Source organism: Poromitra crassiceps (genome assembly GCF_964638095.1).
Source record: "Poromitra crassiceps genome assembly, chromosome: 18".
Taxonomy (NCBI): Eukaryota; Metazoa; Chordata; class Actinopteri; order Beryciformes; family Melamphaidae; genus Poromitra; species Poromitra crassiceps.
In genome coordinates, this window is record NC_139636.1 from 31,074,716 (window position 1) to 31,097,390 (window position 22,675).

The 22,675-nt window shown below is 45.5% G+C and overlaps 1 protein-coding gene across 1 annotated transcript in view; it reads left to right on the forward strand.

The window, feature by feature from the left end:
- The window catches only part of zfpm1 (zinc finger protein, FOG family member 1), a gene marked incomplete at both ends in the record, with an annotated part of 64,624 nt that overhangs the window by 12,458 nt on the left and 29,491 nt on the right, over nt 1-22,675 (forward strand). Inside the window, one exon of the mRNA XM_083654825.1 lies at nt 994-1,127. Coding sequence (XP_083510951.1) covers nt 994-1,127 — 134 coding nt within the window. The remainder of the gene's footprint in view (nt 1-993; nt 1,128-22,675) is intronic.

The following is a 22,675-nucleotide window of genomic DNA, read 5'->3' on the forward strand; positions in this document are numbered from 1 at the left end:
GACTCTATAGACTCTATATATAGAGCGAGCGCAGGCCTGTCCTATGGTTTAAAATAGACGGATAAGTCTTCCCTGCCTGGCTCTATCTGGCTCTATCTGGCTCTATCTGCTCTGAGGCAGCCTCCGACCACAGCCTTCACTCCCATCCTTCTACAGTTATCACTTTGAGGAAGTGCACCAGAAGTTTCCCCCTGTTTGAACCGGGCCCTGCAGCTCAGCTGGCACCACACTCCCCCTGCTGGCCAGTCCAGAGGGTTCAGCTCATGCTCAGTTGTCTACTTTTGCTCTTTCTGTTCAGATTGTTGTGTGCTGTTCTGTGCTGTGATGTGCTGTGTGTGTGTGTGTGTGTGTGTGTGTGTGTGTGTGTGTGTGTGTGTGTGTGTGTGTGTGTGTGTGTGTGTGTGTGTGTGTGTGTGTGTGTGTGTGTGTGTGTGTGCTGTATGCTCTGCTGTGCTGTGTGTGTGTGTGTGTGTGTGTGTGTGTGTCATTTTCATTTTTTTATTTTTTTTTATCCTTTTATCTTTTTATTCTTTTAGTAGCTATTTTTATTTATTTTTATTTATCCTTGTTTGATTGCTTTTATCATGCATCTGTAAAGCACCTTGTGAAGTCCTTGGATTTTAAAGTGTGCTATATAAATAGAATTTTTTATTATTATTATTTAAGATATTGGTATCATATGAAACTAGAAGACCCAAAGTCTTATATGACCTAATATTTCATGCCGTTCAATTTATATTCTTGAAACTTGATGAGCAGCATATAGGCCCTAAAAACGCTTTAAATGGTATGTTTAAGTGGCAGGTTTAATGAGTCAAATCCTCCCACATCACACTGGAATGAGTTCTAATCACATACAGTAGGTGGTGGACCACAGCTACTTTTTGAATAAAAGGCCAGTATGGGCTGAATATGTCAAAGCCAGGTATGGGTCTGAGTCTCCTGTGGGCTCATTTCAGTATGCATCTCTTATCTCTCTCCCTGCCTGTCTAGATGACCTGGAGTTCAGTGAAGGAGGTAACGACGGCGCGCTGGTGGCTCGCACAGATCTGTGTCCAGACACAACGTGGGGCCCCTACCCGGGAACCATCCAATCAGACGACAGCACAGATGACGAGGAGACAGAGGTGAGAGGTCAAACGCAATGCAATTAACCAATTGCAAAGGTTTAGTCACTGTTACCATACCACTTTTAGGTGCTTTTTTTATGCCTCCGCCCGCAATAGCCAGGCCGGAGGCATTATGGATTCGGGTTGTGTTGTCCGTCCGATGTTCGTTAACGCGATATCTGAGGAAAGCCTTGACGGAATTTCAACAAATTTGCCTCAAACGTCGACTTCGATTCAAGGATGAACTGATTCGATTTTGGTGGTCAAAGGTCAAACTTCAGGGTCACTGTGACCTCACGAACGCAATTCCCAAGTTCGTCAACGCGATATCTCAGGAACGGCTTGACGGAATTTCGTCCAAATTTGGCTCAAACGTCGACTTGGATGCAAGGATGAGCTGATTAGATTTTGGTGATCAAAGGGCAAGGTCACTGTGACCTCTCGAATACCATTTTCAAGCTCGTTAACGCGATATCTCAGGAATGCCTTGACTGATTTTTTTTTATTTGCCTCAAAACGTCCACTTCGAATCAAGGATCAAGGATGAACTGATTAGATTTTGGTGGTCAAAGTTCAAGGTCACTGTGACCTCCCAGCCGCTCGTTTCATGCTCGTTAATGCAGTATCTCAGGAACGCCTTGACAGAATTTCATCAAATTTTCTTCAAACGTCCACTTGGACTGACGGTCCTGTAGTGTGTGTGTGAGGTCATACAGACGATCCTGTAGTGTGTGTGAGGTCATACAGACGATCCTGTAGCGTGTGTGAGGTCATACAGACGATCCTGTAGTGTGTGTGAGGTCATACAGACGATCCTGTAGTGTGTGTGAGGTCATACAGACGATCCTGTAGTGTGTGAGGTCATACAGACGATCCTGTAGTGTGTGTGAGGTCATACAGACGTTCCTGTAGTGTGTGTGAGGTCATACAGACGTTCCTGTAGTGTGTGTGAGGTCATACAGACGTTCCTGTAGTGTGTGTGAGGTCATACAGACGATCCTGTAGTGAGTGTGAGGTCATACAGACGATCCTGTAGCGTGTGTGAGGTCATACAGACGATCCTGTAGTGTGTGTGTGAGGTCATACAGACGATCCTGTAGTATGTGTGAGGTCATACAGATGATCCTGTAGTATGTGTGAGGTCATACAGACGATCCTGTAGTGTGTGTGAGGTCATACAGACGATCCTGTAGTGAGTGTGAGGTCATACAGACGTTCCTGTAGTGTGTGTGAGGTCATACAGACGATCCTGTAGTGAGTGTGAGGTCATACAGACGATCCTGTAGTGTGTGTGAGGTCATACAGACGATCCTGTAGTGTGTGTGAGGTCATACAGACGATCCTGTAGTGTGTGTGAGGTCATACAGACGATCCTGTAGTGTGTGTGAGGTCATACAGACGATCCTGTAGTGAGTGTGAGGTCATACAGACGATCCTGTAGTGTGTGTGAGGTCATACAGACGATCCTGTAGTATGTGTGAGGTCATACAGACGATCCTGTAGTGTGTGTGAGGTCATACAGACGATCCTGTAGTGTGTTTGAGGTCATACAGACGATCCTGTAGCGTGTGTGAGGTCATACAGACGATCCTGTAGCGTGTGTGAGGTCATACAGACGATCCTGTAGCGTGTGTGTGAGGTCATACAGACGATCCTGTAGTGTGTGTGAGGTCATACAGACGATCCTGTAGCGTGTCTGAGGTCATACAGACGATCCTGTAGCGTGTGTGAGGTCATACAGACGATCCTGTAGTGTGTGTGTGAGGTCATACAGACGATCCTGTAGTGTGTGTGAGGTCATACAGACGATCCTGTAGTGTGTGTGAGGTCATACAGACGATCCTGTAGCGTGTGTGAGGTCATACAGACGATCCTGTAGTGTGTGTGAGGTCATACAGACGATCCTGTAGCGTGTGTGAGGTCATACAGACGATCCTGTAGTGTGTGTGAGGTCATACAGACGATCCTGTAGTGTGTGTGAGGTCATACAGACGATCCTGTAGTGTGTGTGGGGGCTCAGGGCTTCAATCTCTCACCTCCTGTTCCAGTCAGGAGCACAGGTGTGTGTTACTGTATTATAATATTATATCATGGAAACAGGGTTCCCACGGCTCCTTGAAATGTCCTTGAACGCTTGTGAATTAAAAAGAAAGATCAAGGCCTTGAAAGTTTTTGAAAATCTACATAAATGGACATGGGTCATTGAAAGTGCTTGTATTGATATGTTTTGTGCAGGAATAGAAATTGAAGTGTTTCATAATTCCTTATAGTATATATTCTTTATAATCCCAATATACCTGTGATGGCTCATAACACCGTATGAATCATATATATTCGAAGTCTCTGTGTGTGTGTGTGTGTGTGTGTGTGTGTGTGTGTGTGTGTGTGTGAGCAGAAATTGTGTTCTGAATCGCGCTGAATCTTTCAGGAAGTATAAAGAGCGCCCCCTACAGGTGACCTAACGGAGCCGGATTTTTTAATTCGGTTGAATTAGGGCTGACTAAATGGGCAAAAATGGCTATTCAGCACCATGGAGAGCTCTAGAGTGGAGCGGCACAAATGTGAGCGTAGTTTGAATCAGTCGGTGATAGTGATGCGCGGGCCGCAGTTATCCCACCCCGCGGGCGGGCGGGCTGGATCATACAAATAAACATTCTGATTAGTAGCGGATGCGTTGCGGGCGGTTGAAACGATGTATCATTAATGAGGAAAAAGAATATGAATTACGTTCTCTAGTCTATGAACGTATTTTAAGCTACATTTTTCGTCAGGCACATTCTTAGTCGACTATTGTAGATCCCCCAAAGGACCCACGGCCGTAAACAAAACAATAGCCATGTCCTAGGTTGCTAGGCTCCACTTTTAGTCCATATATGGTCAATGATGTCACCCTCAAAAAGGAGTCCCCGCTATAGACGTGTTTGAAGAGAAGACGCGTTTGTATTTTCCCATACAATGAGGCAATCCAGTAAACTAAACTTAAAGCTATAGCGTTAGCCGAGTAAACTACATGAGGGCAAGTGGTGGACTGGACATAATACAGCATGGAAGTTTATTTGGAGTCTTGGACAGCAGCGATCGCACCAACGGCAGCAGAAACCGTAAGTTAGATCCTTTTATAGCGTTGTGAAATGGCGGGTGAATGGCGGGCGCAGATCTATAAATAGTATGAAATAATTTGTGCGGATTTATGGCGGGCGGACGGTTCATGCATACACGCGGATTAGGATGGCATAAAAGCTCATCCGCGCATCGCTAGTGGGTGAACTCTGGTGCAGGCTGCAGCACACAGGTGAGCAGGCTGCAGCACACAGGTGAGCAGACTGCAGCACACAGGTGAGCAGGCTGCAGCACACAGGTGTAGTCCAGTAAAAATGTCACTTGACCTCACACTAATTGCAACAAAACCAAACTCAACTGATTTTGTATCCTCAATATGTCCTCAATGAAGGAAAAAAAGTGTTAAGGAAATGTATGAAGGGAAAATTTTGAAAATTACCTAGATGATGCTACCAAAAACCTTTTTTTATTTATTTTTTAACATTTATTTTTATTTTATTTTTTATTTTTTTTATTTTCTCCTTGAAGCAAAAAACACATACAGGATATAAGTGATGAGATTTATGGCACATTAAAAAAAAAAAAAAAAAAAGGCTTCCATAGGCTTCCATAGGCTACCATCATATTTAGGTCATTTTCAAAACTTTCCCTTCATACATTTCCTTAACACTTTTTTTCCTTCATTGAGGACATATTGAGGATACAAAATCAGTTGAGTTTGGTTTTGTTGCAATTAGTGTGAGGTTGACCCACATATTTGCGTAAAATGCCTGAGGTGAGCAGGCTGCAGCACACAGGTGAGCAGGCTGCAGCACACAGCACACAGGTGAGCAGGCTGCAGCACACAGGTGAGCAGACTGCAGCACACAGGTGAGCAGGCTGCGGCACACAGGTGAGCAGGCTGCAGCACACAGGTGAGCAGGCTGCAGCACACAGGTGAGCAGGCTGCAGCACACAGGTGAGCAGGCTGCAGCACACAGGTGAGCAGGCTGCAGCACACAGGTGAGCAGGCTGCGGCTGATGTTGTGCTGCTGGCCGACTCAAGTGAGAGCTCAAAGTCACTGAAGGGATTTCAATTGGAAAGGTTAAAGGTCAGGGCCGGGTCACAGGGTCGGATAACACACAGACGATGAATAAACACCTTATCAGCTACATGTGTGTCAGTGGCTGGAAATGAACAACTGTGTGTGTGTGTGTGTGTGTGTGTGTGTGTGTGTGTGGGGTGGGGGGGGGGCCGGATGGAGGCCTATCATTTGGCTGCGTCTGGTGCATCATGTGCGAGTCCATCTAATCATATGATACTGATGCTGCAGGGACTGACTTCCTGTCAGAGAGCGTGGACTTGAACACACGCACGCGCGCACACACACACACCACACACACACCAACGCACGTGCGTGCACACACAGTCACACACACACACACACACACCACACACACACACACCAAACGCACGTGCGTGCACACACAGTCACACACACGTGCGTGCACACACAGTCACACACACACGCGCGCACACACACACACACACACACACACACACACACCACACACACACACACACACACACACACACACACACACACTATTAATTTACCTTGGCTGTCACTACCTGGCTCTCTTGTCTTATCCTCGTTCATCTTCTGCTGTGTTTTGTATCTCCAATTACTGAACGTAGTTCAACATAACACAGAGTCCAACTCCAGATCCTACCAGTCTAATCCAGTCCAACTCCAGATCCTCCCAGTCTAATCCAGTCCAACTCCAGATCCTCCCAGTCTAATCCAGTCCAACTCCAGATCCTCCCAGTCTAATCCAGTCCAACTCCAGATCCTCCCAGTCTAATCCAGTCCAACTCCAGATCCTACCAGTCTAATCCAGTCCAACTCCAGATCCTCCCAGTCTAATCCAGTCCAACTCCAGATCCTACCAGTCTAATCCAGTCCAACTCCAGATCCTCCCAGTCTAATCCAGTCCAACTCCAGATCCTCCCAGTCTAATCCAGTCCAACTCCAGATCCTCCCAGTCTAATCCAGTCCAACTCCAGATCCTCCCAGTCTAATCCAGTCCAACTCCAGATCCTACCAGTCTAATCCAGTCCAACTCCAGATCCTCCCAGTCTAATCCAGTCCAACTCCAGATCCTACCAGTCTAATCCAGTCCAACTCCAGATCCTCCCAGTCTAATCCAGTCCAACTCCAGATCCTACCAGTCTAATCCAGTCCAACTCCAGATCCTCCCAGTCTAATCCAGTCCAACTCCAGATCCTCCCAGTCTAATCCAGTCCAACTCCAGATCCTCCCAGTCTAATCCAGTCCAACTCCAGATCCTACCAGTCTAATCCAGTCCAACTCCAGATCCTCCCAGTCTAATCCAGTCCAACTCCAGATCCTACCAGTCTAATCCAGTCCAACTCCAGATCCTCCCAGTCTAATCCAGTCCAACTCCAGATCCTCCCAGTCTAATCCAGTCCAACTCCAGATCCTACCAGTCTAATCCAGTCCAACTCCAGATCCTACCAGTCTAATCCAGTCCAACTCCAGATCCTCCCAGTCTAATCCAGTCCAGCTCCAGATCCTACCAGTCTAATCCAGTCCAAACCCACTTCAACCCAGAGTCCATATCCACGTTAGTCCTATAGACTAGATACATATATGTTATTCCTATAGACTAGATACATATATGTTATTCCTATAGACTAGATACATATATGTTATTCCTATAGACTAGATACATATATGTTATTCCTATAGACTAGATACATATATGCACGGTGACGTCACCCATTGGTTTGTGAACTCCCGTTTTGAAGCCTGCAGTTTGGCATTTTGATGGTGGCCATCTTGGTTTATTTGGAGCCAGAAGCAGCATGATGAAACCAGGGGTTTCCCACAGAGCCACAGCGCCGCCTGCTCTCTGTCTGTGATCGGCGAGCTGCTTGATCACTGGACAGGCCACCTGTCAATCACACCCCAAAGCATCGTCTGCTTTACCGTCTATTTTACAATCAAATCAAATACAATCAAATCAACTTGACTTCAAATGGGACCATAATAAATTAACATTATGTGAGAAGTACTATGTAGGCTCATTTTCCCATTTACTTCCATACAATCAGACTTTTTTTTTTGCAGCCAGTGGAGTCACCCCCTGCAGGCCATTAGAAAGTATGCAGGTTTAAAACACTTCCGCATTGGCTTAAGTTTTTAGCCCCTTACGTTTTAGCCTGTCTGTCTCCTCTCTTCCCCTCCCCTCCCCTCTCCACTATCTTCTCTCCCCCTCCTCTTCCCTCCCCTCTCCTCTCCTCCCCTCTCCACTCCCTCCTCTCCTCCCCTCCTCTCCTCTCTCCTCCCCTGCTCTCCTCTTCCCTCCCCTCTCCACTCCCTCCTCTCCTCTTTCCTCCCCTCTCATCTCCTTTGCTCTCCCCTCTCATCTCCTCTGCTCTCCCCTCCCCTCCTCCTCTCCCCTCTCCTCCTCCTCTCCTGCCTCCCCAGACGTCCGCCTGTCTTTTATCTCAGCATGGCGCCATCCTCCTGGACAACAAACCCCACTGATTGATTCCTGCTTGATAGTCTCTCATTTCTAAGATTTCCTTTATTATCAGTGATGTCCTGAGTATACAGATTATGTGTGTGTGTGTGTGTGTGTGTGTGTGTGTGTGTGTGTGTGTGTGTGTGTGTGTGTGTGTGTGTGTGTGTGCACGCTCACGCGCCTGTGTGTGTATGTGTGTGGCAATGCACGGGCACACACACACACACACCTACACACATGCACACTCACCCCATCACCTTGTGTTCCTCCCCTCCCTTCCCTTGCTCTACTGTCCTCTTCCTCCTCTCCTCTAAACTATTTGATGCTCTCCTCTAGGGGGCGCTGTGATATCGGCACGGCATCGCTATCGGCTGGTAAAGGCTCTGAAAATGAAATATCGGCATTCGGGCCCCAAACGAACATTTCTGCCGATATGACACTTTAATTATGGCCACATGCTCCATGCTCCACGTAGTGAAGGTGTCCATTTTGAAAAGCCTTGTGTTTATCTCTGTGGGACATCATCATGATAAGAGCAGGCATGATGATGTCTTCATTCCACCACAGGAGAGACTTGATGTTCTCTGAAATTGTAGGCGGAGACAAATGTGCGTATATATATCGGCAATAACAATCGACCAGAAGAGTTTGAAAATATCGGCGTAGCGGATATCGGCAGAACATCCAATATGGTGCATCCCTGGTCTTACATCCACGTTTTCTCTCTTCCTCTTCATTGTCGGCTCCCTCTCCTCCTCTTCCTCTTCCTCCCCCTCCCCTCCCCTCCTATCTACGGGCTGAAGGAGTGAGGAGACGGACGGTCAGTATCTGCTGGAGATAGTGGCTGTAATCTCACATTCCTCCTGTGTCTCTCCCCCTGTCACTCCACCTCCTCCCTCTACCCCCGCCTCCCTCCCTCCCTCCCTCCCTCCCTCCCTCCCTCCCTCCCTCCCTCGCCTCCCTCCATCCCTCCCTCCCTCCCTCCCTCCCTCCCTCCCCCGCCTCCCTCCCTCCCTCCCTCCCTCCCTCCCTCCCCCGCCTCCATCCCTCCCTCCCTCCCCCCCTCCCCCCCTCCCCATAGGTCAACAGGGGTCAGGGCTCTCCTCTCTCTGTGTGCTGGAGAAAGAGGAGAAATCTGCTCATCTCCTGCCAGTCCACTAAAGCCCAAGCAACACACTGCCACTATTCCCTATGTGAAGGGTTGTCTTCCCAAAAGTAGTGGGAAGTCAATGGAAATGGAAGTCATCACTATTGACACGTATGATTATATATATATATATATATATATACCGTATTTCCTCTAATAGTAACCGGGGCCTGTATTTACTGAGCCGCAGAGAGCCCCCGTCCTATATTAGAGCAGATGCCAGTAATCGAGTGAGGCCTTTATTTCTTAATATTAAACTCTCATGGACATACTCCTTTATTTTCATGACTTTTATTGCAAAATATTGCATAAAACCAAACAACGCAAATAAATATTGGTGGTCACTCAGTCACTCAGTATCCTCCTCATCTAGTATGTCGGTATCCTCCGCGTGGAGGATCATCATCAACATCATTCAGAACAACAAGTTCATTGTTGACCAGTTCCTCTTCATCTTCCTCATCCTCGGCTGCCTGTCTGTTCTCCTGGTCCCGCTAACGCAGCTGGGCGAGAGCCTCAGCGGCGCAGGGCTGTCCCTGCTTGAAGCAGTGGATGAGGTTGTCTTGACTCCCGTTTGGTTTTCACAGACTGTCCACAAACTTGGAAGGACTTTTTGATCAGATTCTTGTCCAGCTTGTCCCAGGCGGCAATCACCCAGTCCACAAGCAGGCGTCGAGCAGGCGCTTTTAGGTTTCCACCTCCAGCTGTCTTATCTGCGTCCCCAGCTATCCACTCGTCGTAGGCATCGTGCAGGCTCTGCTTGAAGGGCTGATTCCACATCACACTGTACCAAATGTTCCGCTGCATATTGCACAACGCTCTCTTTAAACTTAACGTCAAACTTTCGTCTGGTTTGTTTGGTCTCTGCGTTACGTCCGGTTACGTCACACGGTAGATGCGTTGTGTTTTACAGTACCGTATTCACCGTAGTTTTTGCTCCTTTGTTTTTTTGTTTTTTTTTACCCGGCCTGTATTGAGGGAGGGGCCTTTATTTGCCCGAACAGGCCGTGCCCCCGGCCTATATTAGAGCAGAGGCCAGTAATGGAATAGAGGCCACTAATAGAGGAAATACGGTATATATATATATATATATATATATATATATATATATATATATATATACACACACTTGTGTCACTTACTACCTTTTATTATTGAATCTGGACAGACATGGATGTCAAATATATTTGATGAATCTGGACAGACATGGATGTAAACTGCAACTTGACTTTTTGGTGGAGGCACACAACTGTGAGGCGCTTATTCCTAGTTTTTCCCAAATGCTGGAGATCTCTATGTGAAATGTTTGAGAGAAGAAGTGAACACATGGTGGATGAGAGGAGAAGTGAACACATGGTGGATGAGAGAAGAAGTGAACACATGGTGGATGAGAGAAGAAGTGAACACATGGTGGATGAGAGAAGAAGTGAACACATGGTGGATGAGAGAAGAAGTGAACACATGGTGGATGAGAGAAGAAGTGAACACATGGTGGATGAGAGAAGAAGTGAACACATGGTGGATGAGAGAAGAAGTGAACACATGGTGGATGAGAGAAGAAGTGAACACATGGTGGATGAGAGAAGAACTGAACACATGGTGGATGAGAGAAGAAGTGAACACATGGTGGATGTGAGGAGAAGTGAACACATGGTGGATGTGAGGAGAAGTGAACACATGGTGGATGAGAGGAGAAGTGAACACATGGTGGATGAGAGAAGAAGTGAACACATGGTGGATGAGAGGAGAAGTGAACACATGGTGGATGAGAGAAGAAGTGAACACATGGTGGATGAGAGAAGAACTGAACACATGGTGGATGAGAGAAGAAGTGAACACATGGTGGATGAGAGAAGAAGTGAACACATGGTGGATGAGAGAAGAAGTGAACACATGGTGGATGAGAGAAGAAGTGAACACATGGTAGATGAGAGAAGAAGTGAACACATGGTGGATGAGAGAAGAAGTGAACACATGGTAGATGAGAGAAGAAGTGAACACATGGTGGATGAGAGAAGAAGTGAACACATGGTAGATGAGAGAAGAAGTGAACACATGGTAGATGAGAGAAGAAGTGAACACATGGTGGATGAGAGAAGAAGTGAACACATGGTGGATGAGAGAAGAAGTGAACACATGGTGGATGAGAGAAGAAGTGAACACATGGTAGATGAGAGAAGAAGTGAACACATGGTGGATGAGAGAAGAAGTGAACACATGGTGGATGAGAGAAGAAGTGAACACATGGTGGATGAGAGAAGAAGTGAACACATGGTGGATGAGAGAAGAAGTGAACACATGGTGGATGAGAGAAGAAGTGAACACATGGTGGATGAGAGAAGAAGTGAACACATGGTGGATGAGAGAAGAAGTGAACACATGGTGGATGAGAGAAGAAGTGAACACATGGTGGATGAGAGAAGAAGTGAACACATGGTGGATGAGAGAAGAACTGAACACATGGTAGATGAGAGAAGAAGTGAACACATGGTGGATGAGAGAAGAAGTGAACACATGGTAGATGAGAGAAGAAGTGAACACATGGTGGATGAGAGAAGAAGTGAACACATGGTAGATGAGAGAAGAAGTGAACACATGGTGGATGAGAGAAGAAGTGAACACATGGTAGATGAGAGAAGAAGTGAACACATGGTGGATGAGAGAAGAAGTGAACACATGGTGGATGAGAGAAGAAGTGAACACATGGTAGATGAGAGAAGAAGTGAACACATGGTGGATGAGAGAAGAAGTGAACACATGGTGGATGAGAGAAGAAGTGAACACATGGTGGATGAGAGAAGAAGTGAACACATGGTGGATGAGAGAAGAAGTGAACACATGGTGGATGAGAGAAGAACTGAACACATGGTGGATGAGAGAAGAAGTGAACACATGGTGGATGAGAGGAGAAGTGAACACATGGTGGATGAGAGAAGAAGTGAACACATGGTGGATGAGAGGAGAAGTGAACACATGGTGGATGAGAGAAGAAGTGAACACATGGTGGATGAGAGAAGAAGTGAACACATGGTGGATGAGAGAAGAACTGAACACATGGTAGATGAGAGGAGAAGTGAACACATGGTGGATGAGAGAAGAAGTGAACACATGGTGGATGAGAGAAGAAGTGAACACATGGTGGATGAGAGAAGAAGTGAACACATGGTGGATGAGAGAAGAAGTGAACACATGGTGGATGAGAGAAGAAGTGAACACATGGTGGATGAGAGAAGAAGTGAACACATGGTGGATGAGAGAAGAAGTGAACACATGGTGGATGAGAGAAGAAGTGAACACATGGTGGATGAGAGAAGAAGTGAACACATGGTAGATGAGAGAAGAAGTGAACACATGGTGGATGAGAGAAGAAGTGAACACATGGTGGATGAGAGAAGAAGTGAACACATGGTGGATGAGAGAAGAAGTGAACACATGGTGGATGAGAGAAGAAGTGAACACATGGTGGATGAGAGAAGAAGTGAACACATGGTGGATGAGAGAAGAAGTGAACACATGGTGGATGAGAGAAGAAGTGAACACATGGTGGATGAGAGAAGAAGTGAACACATGGTGGATGAGAGAAGAAGTGAACACATGGTGGATGAGAGAAGAAGTGAACACATGGTGGATGAGAGGAGAAGTGAACACATGGTGGATGAGAGAAGAAGTGAACACATGGTGGATGAGAGAAGAAGTGAACACATGGTAGATGAGAGGAGAAGTGAACACATGGTGGATGAGAGGAGAAGTGAACACATGGTGGATGAGAGAAGAAGTGAACACATGGTGGATGAGAGAAGAAGTGAACACATGGTAGATGAGAGAAGAAGTGAACACATGGTGGATGAGAGAAGAAGTGAACACATGGTGGATGAGAGGAGAAGTGAACACATGGTGGATGAGAGAAGAACTGAACACATGGTAGATGAGAGGAGAACTGAACACATGGTGGATGAGAGAAGAAGTGAACACATGGTGGATGAGAGAAGAAGTGAACACATGGTGGATGAGAGAAGAAGTGAACACATGGTGGATGAGAGAAGAAGTGAACACATGGTGGATGAGAGAAGAAGTGAACACATGGTGGATGAGAGAAGAAGTGAACACATGGTGGATGAGAGGAGAAGTGAACACATGGTGGATGAGAGAAGAAGTGAACACATGGTAGATGAGAGAAGAAGTGAACACATGGTGGATGAGAGAAGAAGTGAACACATGGTGGATGAGAGAAGAAGTGAACACATGGTGGATGAGAGAAGAAGTGAACACATGGTGGATGAGAGAAGAAGTGAACACATGGTGGATGAGAGAAGAACTGAACACATGGTGGATGAGAGAAGAAGTGAACACATGGTGGATGAGAGAAGAAGTGAACACATGGTAGATGAGAGAAGAAGTGAACACATGGTGGATGAGAGAAGAAGTGAACACATGGTGGATGAGAGAAGAAGTGAACACATGGTGGATGAGAGAAGAAGTGAACACATGGTAGATGAGAGAAGAAGTGAACACATGGTGGATGAGAGAAGAAGTGAACACATGGTGGATGAGAGGAGAAGTGAACACATGGTGGATGAGAGAAGAAGTGAACACATGGTGGATGAGAGAAGAAGTGAACACATGGTGGATGAGAGAAGAAGTGAACACATGGTGGATGAGAGAAGAAGTGAACACATGGTGGATGAGAGAAGAAGTGAACACATGGTGGATGAGAGAAGAAGTGAACACATGGTGGATGAGAGAAGAAGTGAACACATGGTGGATGAGAGAAGAAGTGAACACATGGTAGATGAGAGAAGAAGTGAACACATGGTGGATGAGAGAAGAAGTGAACACATGGTGGATGAGAGAAGAAGTGAACACATGGTGGATGAGAGAAGAAGTGAACACATGGTGGATGAGAGAAGAAGTGAACACATGGTGGATGAGAGAAGAAGTGAACACATGGTGGATGAGAGAAGAAGTGAACACATGGTGGATGAGAGAAGAAGTGAACACATGGTGGATGAGAGAAGAAGTGAACACATGGTGGATGAGAGAAGAAGTGAACACATGGTGGATGAGAGGAGAAGTGAACACATGGTGGATGAGAGAAGAAGTGAACACATGGTGGATGAGAGAAGAAGTGAACACATGGTGGATGAGAGAAGAAGTGAACACATGGTGGATGAGAGAAGAAGTGAACACATGGTGGATGAGAGAAGAAGTGAACACATGGTGGATGAGAGAAGAAGTGAACACATGGTGGATGAGAGAAGAAGTGAACACATGGTGGATGAGAGAAGAAGTGAACACATGGTGGATGAGAGAAGAAGTGAACACATGGTAGATGAGAGAAGAAGTGAACACATGGTGGATGAGAGAAGAAGTGAACACATGGTGGATGAGAGAAGAAGTGAACACATGGTGGATGAGAGAAGAAGTGAACACATGGTGGATGAGAGAAGAAGTGAACACATGGTGGATGAGAGAAGAAGTGAACACATGGTGGATGAGAGAAGAAGTGAACACATGGTGGATGAGAGAAGAAGTGAACACATGGTGGATGAGAGAAGAAGTGAACACATGGTGGATGAGAGAAGAAGTGAACACATGGTGGATGAGAGAAGAAGTGAACACATGGTAGATGAGAGGAGAACTGAACACATGGTGGATGAGAGAAGAACTGAACACATGGTGGATGAGAGAAGAAGTGAACACATGGTGGATGAGAGAAGAAGTGAACACATGGTAGATGAGAGAAGAACTGAACACATGGTGGATGAGAGAAGAAGTGAACACATGGTGGATGAGAGAAGAAGTGAACACATGGTGGATGAGAGAAGAAGTGAACACATGGTGGATGAGAGAAGAAGTGAACACATGGTGGATGTGAAAACAGCTCACAGTTACAGAAGGACATCATTGTTGAACATGAAGCACGAAGCCAAATCAACCAAGGAATGGCTGCAAAAGCCCCGACTCCAGATGTGCTCACTTGGTACAGACGTATCCAGACAGCAGAAGATGCCTCTTATCTTTTATTAATTGAAGGTTGTGCACATTAGTTGTCCAGTTCTGTTCTTCGTTTGACGTTGCCGGCTGCCGGCTGCCGTGTATGAATGAAAGTGATTGACTGGGTTCCCTCACAGGCCTTAAGGAAATGAAAACGAGGGAATCTGAGAGAGGGTGTAGACTTGATATCCACGCTATGTTATCTCCATAGAAAGATTTTCCTTGTGGCTGGACATTGGTCCCCTACCTCTCCTTCCTGACCTCTATCTTACCTGTGCCACCTGTCTCCCACAGCCTTCAGCCATATTGGATCTCTGAAGCCCCCCCCCCCCCCCCCACTTGGCAGTCCCGCCCCTTCCAGCGCTGCCTCCTCTCACTCAACTCCTCTCTCAACAAATGTGCTTCTTATTTGGCCCGAGCAGATAAGCTATCAGTTTAATACGAGGCCTACCCAGCAACACGACGAGACCAGGCAGCGTTTTGAATGTGCGTGCTCGCCCTCCAGCAGCACATGTACACTACCCGCACACAAATATACATGAGTGTCCACATACACGTACACACATATACTTGAGTCATTTGTTTCTTCATCTGACAATACAGTTATAAGCCTTTTTGATAAGTGCATCTTAGCATGGGAGTGTATCATTATGTGTATCATTATAAGCCTTTTTGATAAGTGCATCTTAGCATGGGAGTGTATCATTATGTGTATCATTATAAGCCTTTTTGATAAGTGTATCTTAGCATGGGAGTGTATCATTATGTGGGTGGGGATGAGTTTGTCAGTTCTAAGAAATCAGGGTGGGGCAACAGAGAGAGAGAGAGAGAGAGACTGGATCTCATCTCTCTTGTCTCTCTCTCTCTCTCTGTCAAACAGATCTCCTTCATTAGATTAGCAGCGTGTTAACTGGCCTGTGTCATATGGAAATCCTGCAATTTGCATCTCTTGAGAAAGAGGCATAAAACCATTTATCTATTTAAATATATATTCGGTCTGATATGGCTGTTGGACTTTAGTTGGCTGCCGATTCCTCCCAGTTTCTGGTCGAGTGAGCAACCAGGTCCTCCTCGGCGAGCCTCCCACGGCTCTCCACCGCTCTCGTTCTGATTGGATCGCACACACAAATCTGATATTATATCTCTCTTCTTTCTGATTGGATCCTGCTTTAATTAACTGATAATGGAAGCGAAGCGCGCGATTGGGCAAAAGTTGCGCGCGATTGTTGCGGGAATTCTTTGATGGGAGGATGAGGACTGTTAGGGGGGGTGTTGGGGTTTAAGCGTTTTGGGGGGTAACCAACAGTTTACAGGGGTGTTGGGGTTTAAGGGTTTTGGGGGGTAACCAACAGTTTACAGGACTGTTAGGGGGTGTTGGGGTTTAAGGGTTTTGGGGGGTAACCAACAGTTTACAATGCCGGTAGTTTAGGGAGGTCTAAAGTCTGCTTGAGCGTAGAAGATAGACTTCAAGCAACAGAGTTTTACATCTGTTGTTGCTTTGGTCTGAAAGAACCAAGCGGGTCCGTTTCTCGAAGGGTCCAAACCTGAGTCGTTCCCACTCGTACACCACAGGAGCAACTCCTCTATTGTTCTCCCTCCCTTCAACACTCTCATCCCCCGCCCGCCCTCCACCAACCCTCTCCCCCATCCTGCAGCCTGAAGGCAGGATCCTAGAAGGAGTGGGAGTAGCTGAGTTCAAAGCGTTATCACGCGCCCAACCTCTTTTCATCATGTTTTAGAAACAAGCGTTTGCACTAATCCCCCAATAATCTCTCCAGGAGAACGGGGGCGATAAGGCGTGCCACCCACGGCTTTTCAAACAGGCTTTTTGGGTAGTCTCTCTCTCCTCTCCTGTGTTCCCCCTCTTCTTCTCCTCCCCCCCCCCCCACAACGCTCCACTTCCTCGTTCTCTCGTTCACCCTGGAAGGACGAGTGAAGGTGATCGGCGACTCCTCCATCGTTTCCTCTCCTCTTTTTGTGCGCGCGTGTCTCCGAGCCTCTGTTTGTTTACATCCTGATTCAGATCTTACATTCAGATCAGAAGTCATCCACGGTGTTCCTCTGCCTCTCTGCCTCTCTGTTTCTCTGTCTCCTCCTCCACGGTGTTCCTCTGCCTCTCTGCCTCTCTGTTTCTCTGTCTCCTCCGCCCATCAAATTACAACGTTAATTAAAACGCTACTCCTTCTGAAGATGACAAATCGCCGATTACAGTAAGTGGTAGACACCTTCCTTGGTGTGCACCACACCCCCCCCCCCCCCCCACACACACACACACACACACACACACCCCTGAAAGAAAACGATATGCGAGGAATGTGAATAAAAAGGAGTAGCGAGTTCAACCACAAGTTGATGGCCCATTGCTGTTAGGGTTAGAGCAATATGGCTGTTTGATAGGGGTGGGAATCACCAGATGCCCACGATACGATGCTAAAACGATACTTGAGTCACGATACAATAGTATTGCGATATCGCCGATATTGCGATATATTGAATATTGCGATATATTGAATATTGCCATATTTCGATATATTGCGATTTCTTACCTTTTCAACTGCAAATTATGTCCCCAAAGGAAAACTTTGTCAACATCTGGTTTATATAAGAACAATTTTCCAGTCTGTACATCTGATCTGACTTCAACCATTTTATTGCAGCAACATTGTCAAGTAGACAGACCAACAGCTTTCATAAAGTCATGTCATAGTTGCATGCACCTGACAAACTGAACTGTTTGTTACAGTCTACTTACAGTCCACCTTAACTGGATGTGTGTGTGGACTACTGTACTTGGTGGCATGGCATGGCATGGCCTGCAAAAAAAATTTTTTTTTTTTTTTTTGCAATATCGATACTTGGCGTCCAAATATCGATACAATATCGTCAGGCAAAATATCGAGATACTATGGTGTATCGATTTTTCCCCCACCCCTACTGTTTGAAGGCAGATATTCAATCTTTCAATTTCATCATCATCATCATCATCAACCTTTATTTAATCAAGCAAGTTCATTAAGAACAAATTCTTATTTTCAATAATGGCCTGGACCACTTTTGATGACAGCAAATTGCAGTATTCACTGTTTCCCCCAGAACTGTCTTCTTTCCAGGGTAGAAGGGCCTTTGAAGCATTCTGACCATTATGGGACTAAAAGGTCTCCAATCATTTCTCTGCTCATCTGATGTAAAAAAAAAAATAGATAAAATAAAAACATATTGACGAGCTGTGATCAGGGAGGAACATCATCTCACCACACCCACTGACTTGAATCATCAATACAATGCTAATATCAGCCTGGTATTCTGGTCTAACCTAACTAATACAGCAGCATAACCAACCCATGTACTTTTTATTGTTTCATGAAGTTTTTGGTGGCCCAATGGTTAGAGAAGCAAGCTTGTGACCGGAAGGTCGTCGGTTCAATCCCCGGGACCGGCAGGATTAATCTGGGTGGGGAAAGTGAAAAGGCAGCGCTTGCCCCTCCCTCATTACCACCACTGAGGTGCCCTTGAGCAAGGCCCTTAACCCCTAACCGCTCCAGTGGAGCTGATCATTGGCAGCAGATCAGACTGTGGTTGTACTGGTCAGCTTCCAGGTATGAATGTGTGTGTGAATGTGAACAGGGCACTCCTGAAAAACAGAGCATTGCTCTCAGTGAGATTCCCCTGAATAAATGGCCAAAGCCCAATCCAGTCCCCAGAATTCTCAAATAAATTCATCGACATGATACTATGACCCGCCTCTCACCTGTCATCTCAGACAAGTTGTGTTTTCAGTCTGAAACGGACTGCGACCCACGTGACAAACAGGTTCAGTTCAACTTTAAGGAGAGCCAGCTTTTATCTGTGGCAATTGCATCTGTGTGCTCCATATAGGCTACCTCTACTCTCTAGCTGTCGTCTTAACCTGCCCACACCATGGCAGTCACTGTCTGTCTAACCAGTCTGTCAATCTGGCCCTGACAGAGGAGTCTGTCACCCTGAGAGAGAGAGAGAGAGAGAGAGAGAGAGAGAGAGAGAGAGAGAGAGAGAGAGAGGTAAGGAGTCTATCACCCTGAGAGAGAGAGAGGGAGAGATTGAGAGAGAGAGGTAAGGAGTCTATCACCCTGAGAGAGAGAGAGAGAGAGAGGTAAGGAGTCTATCACCCTGAGAGAGAGAGAGAGAGAGAGGTAAGGAGTCTATCACCCTGAGAGAGAGAGAGAGAGAGAGAGAGAGAGAGGTAAGGAGTCTATCACCCCTGAGAGAGAGACAGAGAGAGAGAGAGAGAGGTAAGGAATCTATCACCCTGAGAGAGAGAGAGAGAGAGAGGTAAGGAGTCTATCACCCTGAGAGAGAGAGAGAGAGAGAGGTAAGGAGTCTATCACCCTGAGAGAGAGAGAGGGAGAGATTGAGAGAGAGAGGTAAGGAGTCTATCACCCTGAGAGAGAGAGAGAGAGAGAGAGAGAGAGGTAAGGAGTCTATCACCCTGAGAGAGAGAGAGAGAGAGGTAAGGAGTCTATCACCCTGAGAGAGAGAGAGAGAGAGAGAGAGAGAGAGAGAGAGAATGAATGATTGGAAAGAAGGGAGAAAGATGGAGCCTCTGAGCCTCATCCTCCTCTCCTCCTCTCTACCTCTGAGCCTCATCCTCCTCTCCTCCTCTCTACCTCTGAGCCTCATCCACCTCTCCTCCTCTCTATCTCTGAGCCTCATCCACCTCTCCTCTCTATCTCTGAACCTCATCCTCCTCTCCTCCTCTCTACTCTGAGCCTCATCCACCTCTCCTCCTCTCTATCTCTGAGCCTCATCCTCCTCTCCTCCTCTCTATCTCTGAGCCTCATCTCCGCCAGTTCAGGAGCCCGGCTTCCAAGAGTGCCTCATTTTCAAATCTCTTATCTCGGCCCGCGTTTTAAGTATCGCAGTTTAATATTTTTACATGTCATTTGCATGCAGCTCATCAACCTGGCTCCCTCTCTCTCTCTCCCTCTCTCTCTCTCTCTCTCTCCCTCTCTCTCTCTCTCTCTCTCTCTCTCTCTCTCGCTCTGTCTTTTTCTTTTCTTCTCAGTGCTGTGTGCGCCCGATATGCACGGTCGTGCACCAGCACGCCTGCACAAGGGAATATAGGCTTTCTGTCACTCCACTGCTGCCCATGTACACCGTACTGTATCTGCTGCCCATGTACACCGTACTATACGGTACTGTATCTGCTGCCCATGTACACCGTACTGTATCTGCTGCCCATGTACACCGTACTGTATCTGCTGCCCATGTACACCGTACTGTATCTGCCATGTGTGCAGCGTGTGAGAGCAGAATGTCAAGGAGTTTCCTCCATCCTCATCTGGTTGTTGGAGAAATGCTTGTGTGAGTGCAGAAGAGGGAGAGTGTACGTGTGCACGCGCGTGTGTGTGCTGTGTGTGTGTGTGTGTGTGCGTGTGTGTGTGTGTGTGTGTGTGTGTGTGTGTGTGTGTGCGTGCGTTGTGTGTGTGTGTGTGTGTGTGTGTGTACAAGAGAAGCGGATGAGAGTAGGTTTCTGATGTTTATCTGCCTTCCTTTTCTTCTTTGTATTTGTGGAGGATTCACACAGTGACCTCTTTGTTTGGGACAGTGAGGAACCCCCTCCAACCCCCTGGATTTGGAAAAGAAACCATTTCCTGTAGCGGAGAGATAGAAGGAGAGAGAGAGAGAGAGAGAGAGAGAGAGAGAGAGAGAGAGAGAGAGAGAGAGAGAAGAGAGAGAGAGAGAGAGAGAGAGAGAGAGAGAGAGAGAGAGAGAGAAGAGAGAGAGAGAGAGAGAGAGATAGGATGGGGGGTGCAGGCATGAGAGGTGGAGAGGGGTGGTGGGCTGTGGGAGAGACAGTGAAAGAGGAGAAGGGAGGAAGAGGGTGAATTGGATGATTGAGTGAATGATGTTGTGAGGAGTGAGTGAGTGATGGTTGAAAAGGTCAGCAGAGGAGCAAGAGGGCTTACTAAGTTCCCAACTAGGGAAACACACTATTTGAAATACTAACACTACTGTATTACTGTATATATACTATATACTGTATATACTAACACTACTGTATTACTGTATATATACTATATACTGTATCTACTAACACTACTGTATTACTGTATATATACTGTATATACTATATACTGTATATACTAACACTACTGTATTACTGTATATATACTATATACTGTATCTACTAACACTACTGTATTACTGTATATATACTGTATATACTATATACTGTATATACTAACACTACTGTATTACTGTATATATACTATATACTGTATATACTAACACTACTGTATTACTGTATATATACTATATACTGTATCTACTAACACTACTGTATTACTGTATATATACTGTATATACTATATACTGTATATACTAACACTACTGTATTACTGTATATATACTATATACTGTATCTACTAACACTACTGTATTACTGTATATATACTGTATATACTATATACTGTATATACTAACACTACTGTATTACTGTATATATACTATATACTGTATCTACTAACACTACTGTATTACTGTATATATACTATATACTGTATCTACTAACACTACTGTATTACTGTATATATACTGTATATACTATATACTGTATATACTAACACTACTGTATTACTGTATATATACTATATACTGTATCTACTAACACTACTGTATTACTGTATATATACTGTATATACTGTATATACTAACACTACTGTATTACTGTATATATACTATATACTGTATCTACTAACACTACTGTATTACTGTATATATACTGTATATACTATATACTGTATATACTAACACTACTGTATTACTGTATATATACTATATACTGTATCTACTAACACTACTGTATTACTGTATATATACTATATACTGTATATACTAACACTACTGTAGATACTGTATTACGATATTGACGACACTTTGCCATGGAAGGCAACGATGGACAATAGGAGCATTGAACTAGTCCAATACAGCCTTATGGCACAATGAGTCGCATTGGCATTCAACAAACATGATAACGATTTGCTAAAACACATCATGTGCGTTAAGTCACACATATGAATCACTCCCACATTAAATAATAGAAGACACTCACCACGATGCATTTCCTCAAGTCTTTTTTATGGGGCTTTTAGGCGGCGTTCACACCAAAAGCATTTTTTTCAGAACGCTATGAAAATCATGTTGAGAGCGCTTCCATTGTGCACAAAACACAGCACACGGAGCGTTTTTTTTTGTGCTCCGTTTGTTTTCCCCTGTAGTCGCGTGCAGCACAGATCAGAACACAACGACCACACGGACGGTAACCAGCTGGTTTTGTCTGTTTGATGTTGTTCACTGTCAACATGAAAGCCAGATTATTGCTAATTCTGGCAGCAGCAGAGGTTGAAAATCCCTCGGGAGGAGAAAAGGTAGGACGAGTGGAAAACACGAGCAGGGAGCTTTTCCTCTAATGTTCAACTTTTTTCAGCTTTAAAACGCCCACAGCGCTCCTCCCAAAAACAACAGACGCCACAGCGCTGAAACGCCAGGTGCGTTCATTAAAAGAGGAGCACGTTTAGCGCGTCCTTACATAGAGAAATGAATTGCAGAAAGACGCTGGAAGCTCCAAAAACACTTTTGGTCTGAATGTAGCCTTACTGAGTTTTTATTCTGTAATCCAATCTGGAGCAGTTTATCACCATTCTGACTTCTGTGTCACTCTATTGGGTGGGAAATTAATTTAAACTTTAATCCTACAAAGCTAAATCAAGCCCGTTAGAAATAGACAGAATAGAGGAAGCTAGCGTTTTTACCTTCAAAATAAAAGGCGTAATTATAACTGGGTAAATAAAAATCA